The sequence below is a fragment of the Orycteropus afer genome, unplaced genomic scaffold (genome assembly GCF_000298275.1).
Source record: "Orycteropus afer afer isolate SDZICR_OR568_19922 unplaced genomic scaffold, OryAfe1.0 scaffold00215, whole genome shotgun sequence".
In the NCBI taxonomy this organism is placed as follows: Eukaryota; Metazoa; Chordata; class Mammalia; order Tubulidentata; family Orycteropodidae; genus Orycteropus; species Orycteropus afer.
In genome coordinates this window covers 2,661,893-2,678,180 of record NW_006921802.1, presented here as the reverse complement: position 1 = coordinate 2,678,180, position 16,288 = coordinate 2,661,893, and the positions used below count along the sequence as shown (strand labels likewise).

Genomic DNA, 16,288 nt, shown 5'->3' with positions numbered 1-16,288 from the left:
AAATTCTTAGTAAAATTATATAGTTTTTGTCTAAAAAAAAAAAAAAATAGTGCTGGAGTAACCAAAGGAAAATACTCTTTCTTCTTTTTCCAGTTTCTCTTTTTCATCATCTTCATGGACTGATAAAAAGGAAGTTGGGGAATAACAGGATTCCATGTTAGCATAATGAATGTATATGTGCTTCTCTTGTTTCCTGCTGTTTCATTAAAATGTAATATAATTCATTTCATGGGTGAAGTATTATTTATTAGAAAACTTCAAGAATATAGGGGGAGAGAGGGAGAGGGACCTCTTTACAAGCAAAAAAGAAGAGCAGGAAAAACAGAGCTCATCCTTTCAACCCAGGGTCTCTGTGCTGAAAAGCTCCAGACCCAGGGGAAGACTGATGACATGAAACATGGTGATCTGGTGGGTTTGAGCCGCTGACCTTCTGGTTAGCGTCCAAATGCCTTACCCACTGTGCCATCAGAGCTCCTTTTATATCGATTGTAAACCTTTTTGGCATTACTAGATATGATTAACGTTCAAGAAGTGAGTTTTCCTGATAATAACAATTTCGGAATAAGTAAATGTTTTAACTTAAATAATGATTTAAAAGAAGAAATATAAGTTTATTTTTGGTTGAGATAATATCATTTCACTGTTGAGCATAGCTGAAATTAACGTTTGTCATTTTTGCCATGCTTGCTATTTTGCATTGAATGAGAAACTTTAGTGATTCTAGAGTTGTGGGATTCCAGAGTCCTACCTGAACCATGGTATTGAACCCTGTAAGTATCCTTAGCTCAGAATGATTCACATAAAAAAAAAAAAAAGTGTCTTGTAGGAATTAAATGGTGAAATTACACTTTTGAATAACAAGGTGGAATTTGCCTAAGAGAAATGCTGAGATTAAGTAAGGTTTTGACTCATTTCAGTGGTTGGATCAAAATGCTGCAAACACTCTGACCCTTTCCTTCTTTGTAGTCTTGGAGCTCCATTTCTCAACCTCGCTGAAGCTATTCGAGCATTTTATTCACTTTATTAACAAGTAATTTTTGGGTGTTGTGTGAGGTGCTGGGTATACTGATATTCAAAAAGGATGTGGTTTTGGCCTGCATGGAGCTTATAATGTAGAAGAAGAAACTGTATTTTTAGTACACTGGTTGTCTTGTGTCTGCTTATGGTGGTTACTGAAAGGCTTTGGCACACATGAGACCTAAGCAGTCTCTTATTCTGGACTTTGAAAGGTTGCACTGTGTTTTCTTACCCACTGTAAAGAAGGGGTATGTATACAAAATTAAGGAGTCCAGAGAATGCTGCCCCTGGCTTCCTAAACTAGGGTAATAGTCAAATGTATGCAGTATGGGAAGCGGAGGCTCCAGGCTGTGGGGACTTAGGTTTGGGCTGTGGCTGTGGTTTTATCTCTGGCATCCTGATAAACCTCTGGGAAAGTCAACAAATGTTAACTGACCTTTACTTTCTTCTTTGGAAAAATGAAAAACTGGGCCACTAGATGATCTTTATAGTAACCATTTCATTGAATTGTGAGATTTATGTGGGATAATATTTGTAAAGTGTTCAACACAATGCCTAGTACTAACAATACTTAAGAAAAAAATTGTAGCCTGTATTATGTGCCAAGTGCTTTTCTGATCATATCTGTATTATATTAATCATTACATCTTTATTAGTTAATTGAATCAACCTTTAAGGAACATATTATATCCGTCTTACAGGGAAAAACACTGAGCGTAGTGAAGTTAGATAACTTGCATCATTATCATATAGCTAGGAAGTGACTCGTAGACCTCACTAAATCAGAATTGTTACTACATTGACACTTTCTCAGAGTGACTGTTTTGTTGTTGTGGACATTTGTTTCATTTTTCTCGTCTTCTTTCTCTCTAGGTGTTATAGAAACTTCAGATCGACTGGATCGTGAGTTGACCTCTCATTATTGGCTAACAGTCTATGCAACCGATCAGGGTGTTGTACCTCTATCATCATTTATAGAAATCTACATAGAGCTTGAGGATGTCAATGACAACGCCCCACAGACATCAGAGCCTGTTTATTATCCAGAAATAATGGAAAATTCTCCCAAGGATGTATCTGTGGTCCAAATTGAGGCATTTGATCCAGATTCTAGCTCTAATGACAAGCTGATATACAAAATTACAAGTGGAAATCCACAAGGATTCTTTACAATACATCCCAAAACAGGTATGTGTAAATACTATTAATATAAAGTGTTCCTGCTTACATTCTCCTGATAATGGTGAATATTAACATTCATCTGTTACATACTTTTCTTTACTGCTAATATATTTTTCTGCTTTTAAATTATTCAAAACAAGCCTTTATTTCCAGGTGAAAATTTAGTCTAAATGTTTTTTTTTTTTTTTTTTTTAATTCTCTTTGACCTTGCTTTTTCTTTTTAATGGTTTTATTTATTAATGGAGTTCCATTTTCAAGTTAAAAATCAAGTGTCATTTTAGTAATAGCTCCTGAATTACTGATATATCTTAAACTTACTGCAAATTTCATTGCTTCTAAGTGTTTAACTTTTCTTAACTCTCCTTTTATGAAATATAAAATTATTTGACAATTTAGAGTAGTGTGTTGTTGTTATGTGCCATTAAGTCAGCCCCAACTCATAGCGCCCCCTCCTTGGGTTTCTGAGGTGGTATCACTACAGAAGTAGATTGCCCAAACTTCTGAGGAATAGTTGTTCTTAAATTTACCCAGAGAGCTTTGATATCTCTCTGTAGGGCATTAGACAATTGGGATGAAACAATTTTCAAATTGAGAGTGGTTATTTTCTTGAACTGACACCTCCAGCCTTTTCTTTGTAACTTCTTTTCTCTCAATGTTTTTGACCCCTTGCTTCCAAATGGATAGCTCCTTAACTCTAAAACCCTCCTCCAGAGTCCTTGGAGACTTCTATTCTTTGTTCTTTTGATATTTCATTCCTCTGTTCTTTTCTTAGTTATTCTGTCTTGTATCATTTCACAACAAAGAATGTTGAATATGGCTGTCATTTGTGTTGGATGCAGTTGTGGTTCACTAGTAGATGCCTCATCTTCCATGAGGAAGACTCAGGTTGATTCCTAGCCAGTGCACTTCATGTGCAGCCACCACGCTTCTGTCAGTGGAGGCATATTGGTAGGATGCTGAAGAGGTTTCAGCAGGGCTTCCAAAGTAACAAAGACCCGGGAGGAAAGGCTTGGCAATCTACTTCTGAAGATCAGCCAGTGAAAACCCTATGGATCACAGCACTCCAATCCACAAACCAATCACAGGAATGGCACGGGACTAGGCATTGTCTTGTTTCACTGTGTAGAGAATCACCCCGAGTGTGAGCTGAGGCAGGTCGACTGAGCAGCAGCTAATAACATCTTTTATGTAGGGAAAACTTGGCTATTATTTGTGTGATGAAAATATCACATGTGTAGTATCATGGATTTTGCTTTCTTGATCAGAATTAAAGTAAGAACTACCATATGCTGAGAGACCATTTATTTGTAGGAAAATAAAATTCCTTAAATATTTTACTGGCCTTGAACCCAGATATTTTACAGTTATTCAATACTTATTGGTAGAGGTAGAATCTAAAAACATTCTGAAGAGGTAGATTTATTAGGTAGTTTATATATCTCTGTCCTGTTTTGAAGGAACCCTGCTGGTACATTGGTTAAGTGCTTAGCTGCTAACCAAAAGATTGGCAGTTCGAACCCACAAACTACTCCATGGGAGGCAGATGTGGCAATCTGCCTCCATAAAGATTATGGCCTGGGAAACCCTATGGGGCAGTTCTGCCCTGTCCTGTAGGATCACAATTCCAACTGTAGGAGTTGGAATTGACGCGATGGCAGTGAGTTTGGGTTTTTATTTTTTTGGTTTGTTTTGTCTTCTTTTTGCTTATTATGTCTTTCCTCATTCTAGGGGTTGGTTTAGGTTTTGGGTTGTCTCTTTGATATGCCAAGGAAGTACATACAAAAATCAGTATTAATTCACAGCTTACTTACTAATGTTTATTTCAGTTTTTTGTATCATTTTTATTTCATAGTTTCCTTTGTTGAGTTTAAAAGGAAGAAGTTCTTAAGGTGGAAAAAAGTTTGAATGTATGGGTTGTGCCCAGTGCCTGTAGAAAGATAGCTGATAGAGATAATGAATGTTTGCAATATTTTGTCTCATAAAAAATATGTGAAGATGTTACTTTTCAAACATCTTGTTAGCATATTTCAATATTCATATAGATTACCTTTCTTTGACAGTTAAAATAAATACAATATTTTGAATGTGTGAGTATCTTTACTTTTTACTTTGAAATAATTCCACTCTAGCCCTTTGGGTGAGATTCTGATGTGTTCCTGTGGTGGAAAAGTAGAGTACAGTTTGGATTCTTAGAAAACCAGTAATTGATTACTGAGAATAATTGAGCCTTATGAGAATTTAATGATATAGGAGGCAAATTTCCAGTATCTTTCTTTTGGAAGCAGGAGATCCCTGAGCTTAAGAAAAATTGGCTTGGAGTTAAGAGATTATAAAAGAACACACAAGACTTAAAATAGCATTTGTAAATGATTAGCAGTGTAGTTTTGTACTGTTTTTACGGAACAAATTATAATAGTTCAGCTTCCATTTTTTGTGATGTAAAAGGAAATAAGGCTTAAGAGCTAAAAAATTAGAAATCAAACCTGTTGCCATCAAATTGATCCCATCTCATAGTGACCCCCACCTGTGTCAGAGTCGAACTGTGCTCTGTAGGGTTTTTTTGGCTATGATCTTTGTGGAAACAGATTGCCAGGCCTTTCTTTCATGGCACTGCTTGGTGGGTTTGAATCGTCAACCTATAGGTTGTTAGAAGTTGAGTACAAACCGATTGTGCCACCTTAAAAAAAAGAGAAGACATCTAAAATATTAGATACATTATCAGATATAAAATAAGAAATTTACAAGAATTTTGGGGGAGGATTGCAAAATCAGACTATTTGCCTAAAACCAGGAGGTCACAGACCTTGAGAGAGAGAGAGAGAGAGAGAGAGAGAGAGGAAGAGAGAGAGAAATCTAGGAGTAAAAGCCTTCAGGTGGTAATTTAAGAACATACCTACCTCCATTTGAAATTTGATGTTAGACTTGAAAATTTTTTCATATTTCTTAAATCTTCTGCATCTCTTTTAGATTAGATTAAGTTCTTTGTAAAGAAACAAGTGAGTAAGCAGTAAATGCTCTTTTGAATATCTGAGCAAACTGTAAGTCTGGGCATAATATATACTTGGAAAGAAAGGAGGGAAAGAACAAAGACTTAAGTTTGTGGTTTGAGCTATTATGTGGAGCCATGAAACCTTGGTTTTCCCTGGGGCCTCTGAAATTATATCATTCTATGGTGTTTTATTGTAGACACCTGATGCATGTGGCATTGCCACTCCCTTTTAAGTCTCTCATCTGACAACTCTTAATAGATATCTGCAGAGACTTCTAAACTCTTCCTTTTTTTCACTGAGAGTAAATCTGCTCCGGAGTCCACACAATATCTCCCAAAGCCCTGGGTGGAAAGCTCAAGCATCTTGCTGGCAGGACACCAGGAGAAAATTCGTTAGGATTTATGAAGGGATTTTTATTTTCTCTCTTTGTGCATTAAAGACAGAGAGTAGTGAATATATTTAGTTCATGCATAGGAATATTTGTTGTGAATGTATATTATAAAGTATATGGTTAGTAAAGAAATCTGATCATTCCACAGATCCCCTACATCTCTAATGTTCAAGAAATAGCCATATTTTGGCACAGGTATTATTAAAGAATATAGTAAATATAGCTATAGGATCTTTCTCTGGATGCTTCTGCTTTTCCACCTGAGAGTGCAATTTGGGTGTGATCCTCAGGTTGCAGAATGTCTTCCTCAAAACCTTTAATGCAGACATACTTCTAATAGGTAGATTAGTATTACTGGGGATCAGATTGTGAAAGCTGATGAGAGTGAGCATGGTAGAAGAAAGTTCTGATGATTCACTGACCCAGAAAACCACCTGGCTACCCTAAATCATATTACTTAATAATTAATGGTTGAATGAGAAAATCACTGGGCTGGAAATTAGAAATATGGGCCATACTGAGGCTTTACTTCTGGGATTGTGGTGGAACCTGGCTTCCAGGGCCTTACATTATGTGATTAGTGATTAGCGTTTTTACACACCTGTTAGGGAATGTGTGTGCAGAGTGCAAGGTACTCAATCATTTACTGGAAAATTGCCATAGATCTAACTGTCATTCTGTCTCTGTAGCCTCTCCCACTTGGCCTTTTGCTTTGTAAATTATCTGTAAGACAATGGAGATTTTAGTAGATTGATACATTTGTGCTTCTCCATTGGGTAAATATATTGCATGAAACAGGTCTCCTTACTCCTTGCTAATTAGCTTTAATAGTAAAGATTAATTTGGGACTGTAGTAATAACCGAAATGTCCAGCACACTACAGAAAGCCAAAAGTCAATATCATTTAAGTAGTTGCTTTACACATCAACAGTTTACTAAGTTTCTGCTCAGTATATAGCACATTAAAAGGCTGTTGAAAGTTGATAGTCTAGTTTGGTGAAATATGAAAGAGAAACAAATGGGTACAAGATAGTGTGCCACAGGTGCTAATAAACATAGTTAAAGAAAGTGGAAACCAGACTGATGTGGTGGGTATAATTAAAAGGATGAAGGCCCTTAGAAGAGTTATTGGGTTGATTTTAAAGGTAGGGAAAATGGATTGATAGAGGAAAGATGTAGGGAATGATGGGAGACAGTTTGAAGCCATGGTGAGTGTTAGAGGCTGAGGGGTAAAGTTGGTTGAGTATATGGGAATATGGCTGCACATGATGGAAAACCTTGAATACCAGAATAAGAGTTAAAGGATAATATTTATTTTATTTTTATAAATAATTACCTATTTTTGAGAATCTCCATCCAGTCCCGTGGAACATTTCTTATAAACTTACATGATATCAAGTCATTTTGTTGTTGTTGTTATGTGCCGTCGAGTCAGCCCTGACTCATAGCGACCCCTCCTTGGGTTTCCGGGGCAGTATCACTACGGAAGTAGGATCGCCCTACCTTCCTTCTGGAGGAGTGGCTGGTGGGTTTGAACCGCCAGCCGTCTGGTTAGCAGGCAAGTGCCTTAGCCACTATGCTACCAGAGCTCCCCAAGTCATTTTAGAAAGGAGGAAAACATTTCCACAGGACCTCTTTCTTGTTTTTTCATGATATAACACATATTTTAGAACACAAACCAAAAAAACACCTTTCTACAACTGGTGTCGGTAACACACTGAATTTAAGGTTCTAAATTGCAAGCATGAGTGATTGCTTGCATGGGTGAATGCAGGCATGAGTAAATAAAATTTGTCCTTGATTTTAGTGACAGATCATGTCTTCCTATATCGCTGACAGTTTTTACTTTATTGTTGTATGTAAGGTGGTGGTAGGTTTTATCATCGTGTGCAAGGAAAAGATACGATCCATTTTACTTTTCTGACAGACATACTTGTGCTGATACCATGCATTTTTATAACATTTTTTGTTTGTTGATATCAGTATCAGCTAGGGTAAATTTGCTGCTTTTACCATAAGCTGAACAAGTGATCAAGGTGGTAGAGAGACAAGCACATAGAATGTTAAATTGTCTGAGCCCTGGTTGGCAGCCACAGCTCCTACAATCAAAGGCGTCACAGCTTCGTTTGTGGTATGTCAAGGACAGAGACAAAAGGGAGTCCTGAACAAAAGGGACTAGTGTGAGCTTCACCAATCTCCTTATCCACCAGCAACCTCAGGGAGCTGACACTGGGCTTGCAAAGTATCTTTTTTAGTCAGTGTTGTTAATTTGAACTTTCAAAGAGTGATGTACAACTTATAATTATCAGTTAATTTTAAACTTATTTTTAGGCATGTACATGCTTTAGAAAAGCTAGAGTATTACTATCTTATTTGGTATTTTTGATGTTTTTGACAAAGCAAGTATTGCTTTTTTTTTTTTTTTAACTTTATTGAGGTATAATTGCAATATTGTAACTTGCGCATATCTAATGTGTACAGTTTGATAGGTTTTGGAATGTCTAAACACTTGTAAAACCATCACCATAATCAAGTAGTGAACATATTTGTCACCCCTTAAAATTTCCTCATGCCTTTTTATAGTCTTTCCCTATCCTGACCTTATAGGAGCTCTGGTAGCATAGTGCCTAAGGCACTTGACTGCTAATCAGAAGGCTGATGGTTCAAACTCACCAGCCACTCCTCAGAAGGAAGGTTGGGCAGTCTACTTCTGTAGTGATACTGCCTCGGAAACCCAAGGGGGGGTCTCTATGAGTCATGTCTGACTCAATGGCACATAACAACAACATCCTGACCTTAAGTAACTACTGAACTGCCTTCTGTCACTGTACATTAGGGTGCATTTCCTAGAATTTTGTAGAAATGGATTCACATAGTATATATTCTTTTTTTGGTGTGTGTGTGTGTAAGGCTTCTTGCATATTTATTTTTTGAGTTCATGTTGTAGTGTTTAGCAGTAGTTCATTCCTTTTTATTTCTATACATGCATGGGATGGATGTACTACAGTTTGTTTACCTGTTCACCTGTTGATCAACATTCCTTTCCAGTTTTTGGTTGTTACAAGTAAACTTACTACAAACAGTTGAGTACATGTCTTTGCATGGACATATACTCCCATTTCTCTTGGATAAATACCTGGAAGTGGAATAGTTGTACCCATAGTATGGTGTACATTTGTTTATTTTGTAAGAAACTCCCTGGAAGCTGCCTCAGACTGTTAGCTGGACAACGCTGGGGCTTGCCTTGTTTGTTTCCCATCTGTCAGGGATCATAGTGTTTTAGTGTCTATTGCCCTATAAACTATTATTTCCTTCCTGTAATGTCAATGTTTTTTGGTTGTTCTAGTCTGGATGGTAAATTCAGTCCATTTTATTTGATGTTGGCTGGAAGCAGAAGCAGAATTTCAGTTTTTTGTCAAGAAAATTTTGTCAAGAAAATATCATAAAATCTCATATAATTAGTAGGAATTGTCTTAAGCATAATTTAGTATGTGTTCCTCTTAAGGAGTAATTCTATTTCTACATTAATTTTAAACAGAAAAGACTTGTACTCAACTAAGTTATATTCTATGTGCATTTCTGGAGTGTATAGAAAATCTAGGTCAATATACACTTTGTGTCTCCAAATTATATGTTTATATTGTACTGAACACCCAGAACTAGAAAGTAGATGAGTCTTTGTTGCTTATGTGCATGTTTATATTGTTGTTGTTGTCGTTATGTGCCGTCAAGTCAAACTGGACTCATAGCAACCCCTCCTTGGGTTTCCGAGGCAGTATCACTACTGAAGTAGGATTGCCCAACCTTCCTTCTGAGGAGTGGCTGGTGGGTTTGAACCACCAGCCGTCTGGTTAGCAGGCAAGTGTCTTAGCCACTATGCTACCAGAGCTCCCAATAAATGTTATATTAACCTCTTTTAAATATATAATACATCCACATAGTGTACAATTTAAAAGGTACAAAAAGATAGCAAGTGAAACGTTCCTTGGGTTTTTCCTTAACAGTTATCAGAAGGTGTGCTCTAGAAAAGTGATTTTGTTAAAGTTATCAATGGACCTGCCTATGTTACTACTGGCGTATATGTGCTAAGCCATGTACCTTTCTTCACTGCCCATTTCACTGAGCCACTGATTTTATACTATGTAATGCATGCATTATATATACCTCTTCTTTGTTAATGTAAATCTTTCCATTTAGGAACAGATATCTTTAGAAATGATTTTGTTTTATGGTTAAAATATAAATTCATCAGAAATGTATAGAAAATGAAAGTAAGAGCATCCTTTCCCAATCTGTGTGTATGTTTGTGTGTATGATTTCTATGTGTCTGAGTGAGTGTCTTGAAAGAGCTTAGACCCTTTGACAACGGTTAAATCTGTCCAGTTGGGATTTCAAGCTGTTTAAGGCTTTTTTTTTAAAAAAAAAAAAAAAAAAAAAACTTTTTATAGTGCTTTGGGTGGTAATTTACAGAGCAAATTGGTTTTCCATTCAACAATTCATACACATTTTGTTTTGTGACATTAATTGCAATCCCTACAATGTAGCAGTACTTTTCTCATTCTTTTCTTGTGTTTCCTGTTTCTTTTCTCCTCCTTTCCTATCCCTGCCTATCCTCTGAGCTTTATCCTTAGACAAATACTGCCCTTTAGATCTAGTGTGGTTGGTTTGTTCTAAGGAGTGCATAGCTCCTTAATGTTATTGTTCATGTTACAGGCCTGTCTATTGTTTGGCTGAAAGCTGAGCCACAGGGATGACTTCACTTCCAAGCACAAAAGTTGACTACATCCATAGTCTTGAGGGTTCCACCGTCTCTATCAGACCATTAGCCCTGGTCTTTTATAACTATTACTATTTTGAGAGTTTAAAATAAGGTCATTTCAACTTAACATTTTCTTAGCTTTTCCTTCATCCGATCTGCAGGGTTAAATTTTAATCTATCTTGGTGGGTGACCACCTTTTTTTTATAAATCTCTTCCCATTATTGGATCTGAAAGCACATTTCACTGTTAGGACCTGGTCAGTCCTGCTGGTCCTCTCTTTGGGTGATTTCCATCAAGCTTCCTCATTCCTGCTACCATTGGGTATTAACTTTAGAGGAGGCAGCCAGAGAAAGACCACCGGACCCTAGTTTTCTCTCTTTTGGTTTCTTTCTCTGTATTCTCTTTTCTTAGATCACTCTTCCAATCCTCTACCATCTCTTGGCCTCAGTTTTGGATAGGATGAAATACAACTTTCATTAGGAATCAGAGGGACTGTGACAAGTATATCTTATGTATGCATTGCACTTTATATAGTATATAAGCTGCCTTCCCATAGACCTTCTTTACAAGAACCCTGTGAAATAAGTTTGTTGTTGTTAAGTACCATCGAATTGGTTTCAACTCAAAGTACGTGAAACAGTGCCCGGTCATGCACCATCCTAAGAATCATTGTCATGCTTAAGATTACAAATACCAAGTGCCTGCTATGTTCCAAGCATTTTTAATTTCCCTCTTTAACAAATAATTATATGACTTCACAGAGGGTTAAGGCCACCCAGAGGTCTGAGCCAGACATACATGAATTTTATATCTGCTGCTTCGTGGTATATAGTAGTGTCATTTGCATTCTCTGAGTTTGTGCCTCTGGGTTTATGGTATTAATGTGGTTTTGGAGTGAATTTTTCTTTGTATTAATACAATTAATACAATTTCTTTGTATTAAGGAATTTCTCTGTCATAACTCTTTAGGCTAATCATATTTCTGTGGTATCTTCTCACATAAAAATCATGAAACTTCTAAATAACACTAAGTGTTGAAACTTCTAAATAACACTAAGTGTTTAAACTTAGTTTTATTAACCTTCTACTGCAGGGGTCAGTAAACTTCTTCTGTAAAGGACCACATAACAAATATTTTAGGATTTGCAGACCATACTGTCTCTGTCGCAGTTACTCAGCTTTGCCATTGAAGTGTGAAAACAGCTATAGACAATATGGAAATGAATGAGCATGGCTGTGTTCCAATAACACTTTATTTATGGAAGTGGAAATTTGAATTTCATGTACTTTTCATTGCTACAAAATATTGTTCTTCTTTTGACATTCCCCTCCAACTGTTTAAGCATATAACTATTCTTTGCTTGTAGGCTGAACAAAAACAGGTTGGCTGTCGTTTGCCAACCCTGAAATATTAATATATTGACTAGTTAGACTAGTTAAATTGTTACTTTATTTTTGAGGAAGTGGACTATTTGATATTCCTGAGGTAAAAATTGAAATTATTTTTCTCAGAGCTCTAAGCAAGAATGCTTAAAAAAGGTTATCTGTGTTTTTGCTTGTCTAGGTTCTTAAGATCTTTAAAGAATACCAGCTAGAACATTAGATATCAAGGCTAAAATCCCAGGTAATATTTAGTGAGTTGATGATAAACTACTGGATCTTTTTGACTTTGGGAAGTAGAACATTTTTCTCATTAGAAAATAAAATACTCCTAAGTTTTGAGCCTTTGACGTTTTTTTGTGTGTGTGCTTGTAGATCCAGTTAAACATATTTCAGAATCTAAATGCCATTTCACACAATTGGCTGTATGTATATTTCTCAGTTCTTTATTGCTCCCTCCATTTGTTCTCATCTTCATTCTTGGAGCTTATTCTGGGTCGGGATGTTCATGCTGTGATTACTAAATTGTAACTCCTTATGATTTGTACAGGACAAATTTATGCCTCTTAGGCTTTATACAGGACAGTCTTACACCATGGCTGGGTTTTTTATTATTTACATGTAGAATAGAGTTTTTAATAAAGTTTTATTTATGTTCATTGTAAGAAGTTTGATTTGATTGCAGATAAATATGATATTTGATGTACATGTTTACTTAGTTATATGTACTAATCCCTAAGTATTATCAAAGCATAAAATAGTATAATGGCTAATTGGAATACTGAGTATTCATTTATATTTTAGTCCAGTATCACTTTACAGCTAATATTTTTGAGTCAAAGTGAATGACAGTTTATTGCGGGTAGAATGGAGACTGAACAAAGTGCAATAGGAAATAGCTACAGCTGCAAACAACTTCCAAGGGTTTCCGGTAACATTTGATAGCCGCAAAGGAAGGAAATGAATGGCCAGTCACTTTACAATGGCAGGAATTCATTAAAAAAAAAAAAGTTTTACCTATTTGTAGTCTTTTTACCAAGATGTGCAAATATTTTAAAGGGGAAGCTACAGATTTTTATTACTGGCTTTTCATGCTCGTTTTTTATTTTATAGTGAGGTGGTTATACCTAAAATCTGAAAGGATGTTGAATTTTATTCAGTGCCTTTATCTGCACATGTTGAGGTGATGATATGATTTTACTCCCACAATCTGTTAACCTTGAATCCTTAGGATAAATTCTATCTGGAGGTATCTTTTTAAAAATATATTGCTGAATATCATTTGCTAAAATGTGATTTAAGATTTTACATTTGTGTGCCTAAGTGAGATCAGCCTATAATTTTTCTGTATTGTCCTTGTCTGATTATTAAATCAACATGATTTAACCTTATGACATTGGTTGAGAACTTCTCTTTCTGTCCCTGCTATAGCTGACATTTATGGGAATGCTGAAGGTAATTCCCTGTAAATTGTGTTTGGTTGCTGATCTTGTAAATTGTGTTTGGTTGTTTTCAGCAAGAAACAGCTAGTAAGATTGAGTGAAAGTCAGAAGAAAGGTCAGGAGATTTCAGGGCTCAATTCCCACTCAGCTAGTACCTGCGTGACATTGTTGTTATTGTAGGTGCTCTGGAGCCAGTTGCAATTCATAGTGACCCTGAGTACAGCAGAACGAAGCACTGCCTGGTCTTGTGCTATCTACAGAATTGTCTCTGTGCTTAAGCTCATTGTTGCAGCTCCAGTGTCAGTCCATTTCCTTGAGTGTCTTTCTCGTTTTTCACTGCCCCTCTACTTTATCAAACTTGATGTCCTTCTCCAGGGATGATTCTTCCTGGTAACATGTCCAAAGTATGTGAGATGAAGTTTCACCATCTTTGTTTCTAAGGAGCATTCTGGCTGTACTTTTTCCAAGCTGGATGTAGTTGTTTAATTCATTTTATTCACATTTCCTATGGAACTATGAAAGTTTGAACTAAGTGAGTTTGGAGGTCCTTTCCAGATTTGATAGTCTATGAATAGAATTCCATTTTTGGCTCCAAGCCTAATCCTGCTGGCACCAGGACTTCAGTGGCAAACAATAGCTGCTCAGATGGCTGCAGCTGCCAAAAGCGCTCTAGACAGGCCGTAGTTATGCCATTTTAGGACGCTACCTAAATAAAGACAGTGAAGAACTGCAGAGTATCTCTGAGCTCATAGTCTAAAGCTCCAAAGCTTGACTGATAACTATAGGAAAAGTTGGACATTTGCTCATGACCTGTAAGGCAATCTGTATTTTTAGAAGGGGGCTTGGAGCAGTGATACCCCACCTTCCTAATCATCTTTTTTTTTTTTTATTTCTCCCTGACCATCTTTATAAGTCTGTTTGCCTTTCCTGTGTCGGTGCTGTTCTTGCCAGTGTTTGATGGAGATCCAGTCCTGGCTTGGTCCTTGAGCACCAGGACAACCCCTCATTCATTGATGTGTCCACCATAGAACCTAGCATAATACTGCATGTGTGATTGCTGCTTAATAATTATTTCTTAATTGACTGATGAAGTTTTTAAATATAGCCAGATTTCAGTGGTTTTCCATTTCAGCTGTTGGAACAAGAGTTTTGAAACTTTCCACAAGAAGATTCTGCCTTGATTTATATTCTGTCCTTCTTCTGTCTACTTCTGATGCCCTCTATATCGCCCATCTTTATGGTTCTCAGGAGTTAGCTGTTATCTCTGCTCAACTGCAATAAACAAACTTGTTCTGAGAACTTCTTTATTTTATTAAAACTGGTTAGGTAGAGTTCTGTAGACTAGAATATCCCACGGTAGTAAAAAACACAGTACCAGCCACTCCTCAGAAGGAAAGTTGGGCAATCTACTTCCATAGTGATACTGCCTTGGAAACCCAAGGAGGGGTCGCTATGAGTCGGATCCGACTTGACAGCACATAACAACAACAACAACACACTGAAAATGCCTAGACTTGAACTAAGTGCTTCCTTTACTACCAAATATCGTTTTAAATGTCTAGTTTAAAGTTCTTAAACTTATCAAAGAGTAGAGCATACCAAAGTATTTCAGAGAAATCAGTATAGGGAAATCATTGAAAATGCTACTGTTAAAATCCATGCCTGCAGTCAAAGGTTCCTCAAAATAGTGCTGAGATTAATCAAACATTGTGAAAACATTATGGAGTCCTATTCACCTGAAGCAGGAGCCATGCTTGACAGCGAGAGCATTCCAACCTTAGAATAATGTGAAAAATATCTAAGTACTCACTGAATAATTTTGTTGTATAGTATTTATGTTAATAGATAAGTTAAGGTCCTCGAAAGGAAGATTGGACAATCTACTTCCATAGAGATACTGCCTCGGAAACCCAAGGAGGGGTTGCTGTGAGTCGAATTGACTCAACAGCAGTGAGTTTGGTTTGGTCTATACATTTATGTGAGTTGGTATAATATTGCTGTTGAAAGCCTGAGCTCTGGAATCAAGCAGGTTTGGAGTCAACTCCCAGCTTTACCATTTACTAGCCTTGCAACTTTACCTTTCTAAGCCTTAGATATCTGTAAAATGTAGATAGTATATTGTTGTTATGTGCCGTCGAGTTGGCCCCAACTCATAGCGACCCCTCCTTGGGTTTCCGAGGCAGTATCACTACGGAAGTAGATTGCCCAACCTTCCTTCCGAGAAGTGGCTGGTGGGTTTGAACTGCCAGCCTTCTGGTTAGCAGTCAAGTACCTTAGGCACTATGCTACCAGAGCTCCAGATAGTATATTAGTACCTACTTTATAGGTGATTATTCAGTAAGAAAGGCTTAGGCACTATGCTACCAGAGCTCCAGATAGTATATTAGTACCTACTTTATAGGTGATTATTCAGTAAGAAAGGCAAATGTGTCAGTGCTTAGCCTAGTGCTGTGCTCCTGGAAAGCACACAGTGTTGTCCAGAGAATGAACTATGAGAGACTAGTTTATACTCATCTCTTTCTTTTAGTGATAAGTGTTATTTCCTTAACTAAATTGTATGCTTTTTGAGGACAGGAGCCTTGTCTTTTGCTTTTATGTGTGTCTCTTAGAGTGACATACTTGGGGAAGATATTCTGAAAACTAAGTTGATTAACTTAACACAAAATGAACAAATGGGTGACTTTGATTTAGTAAGCATGAGAGCATTAATACAACTTACGGAGATACATTTCATTGATTAATTTTTAGCTCTTAGTGATCATCAAAAGCAAAAAAAAAAAAGTATACATTTGTAGAATAATGATTTTGCAAAAGTTTTGTTAAACCCAGAGACTGTTGATTTTCAGGTGTTCAGAAGAAACTGTAAGCTAACAGTTTTCTTCATTGCTGCCTGAGCCCAGTGAGATAAGACTAGTAACAGGGAGAGGAAGTAAGGAAGAAGGAGCTCTGGTAGCGTAGTGCCTAAAGTACTTGACTGCTAACCAGAAGGCTGGCGGTTCAAACCCACCAGCCACTGCCCGGAAGGAAGATGGGGCAATTTACTTCCGTAGCGATACTGCCTTGGAAACCCAAGAAGGGGTCGCTATGAGTCGGGTCCGACTTGACGGCACATAACAACAACAACAA

The 16,288-nt window shown here is 37.0% G+C and overlaps 1 protein-coding gene across 1 annotated transcript in view; it reads left to right on the top strand.

Annotated features, from left to right (window-relative positions):
- The window catches only part of FAT1 (FAT atypical cadherin 1), a 151,129-nt gene that overhangs the window by 52,493 nt on the left and 82,348 nt on the right, over positions 1-16,288 (top strand). The window contains exon 2 of the mRNA XM_007948396.2: positions 1,891-2,205. Coding sequence (XP_007946587.1) covers positions 1,891-2,205 — 315 coding nt within the window. The remainder of the gene's footprint in view (positions 1-1,890; positions 2,206-16,288) is intronic.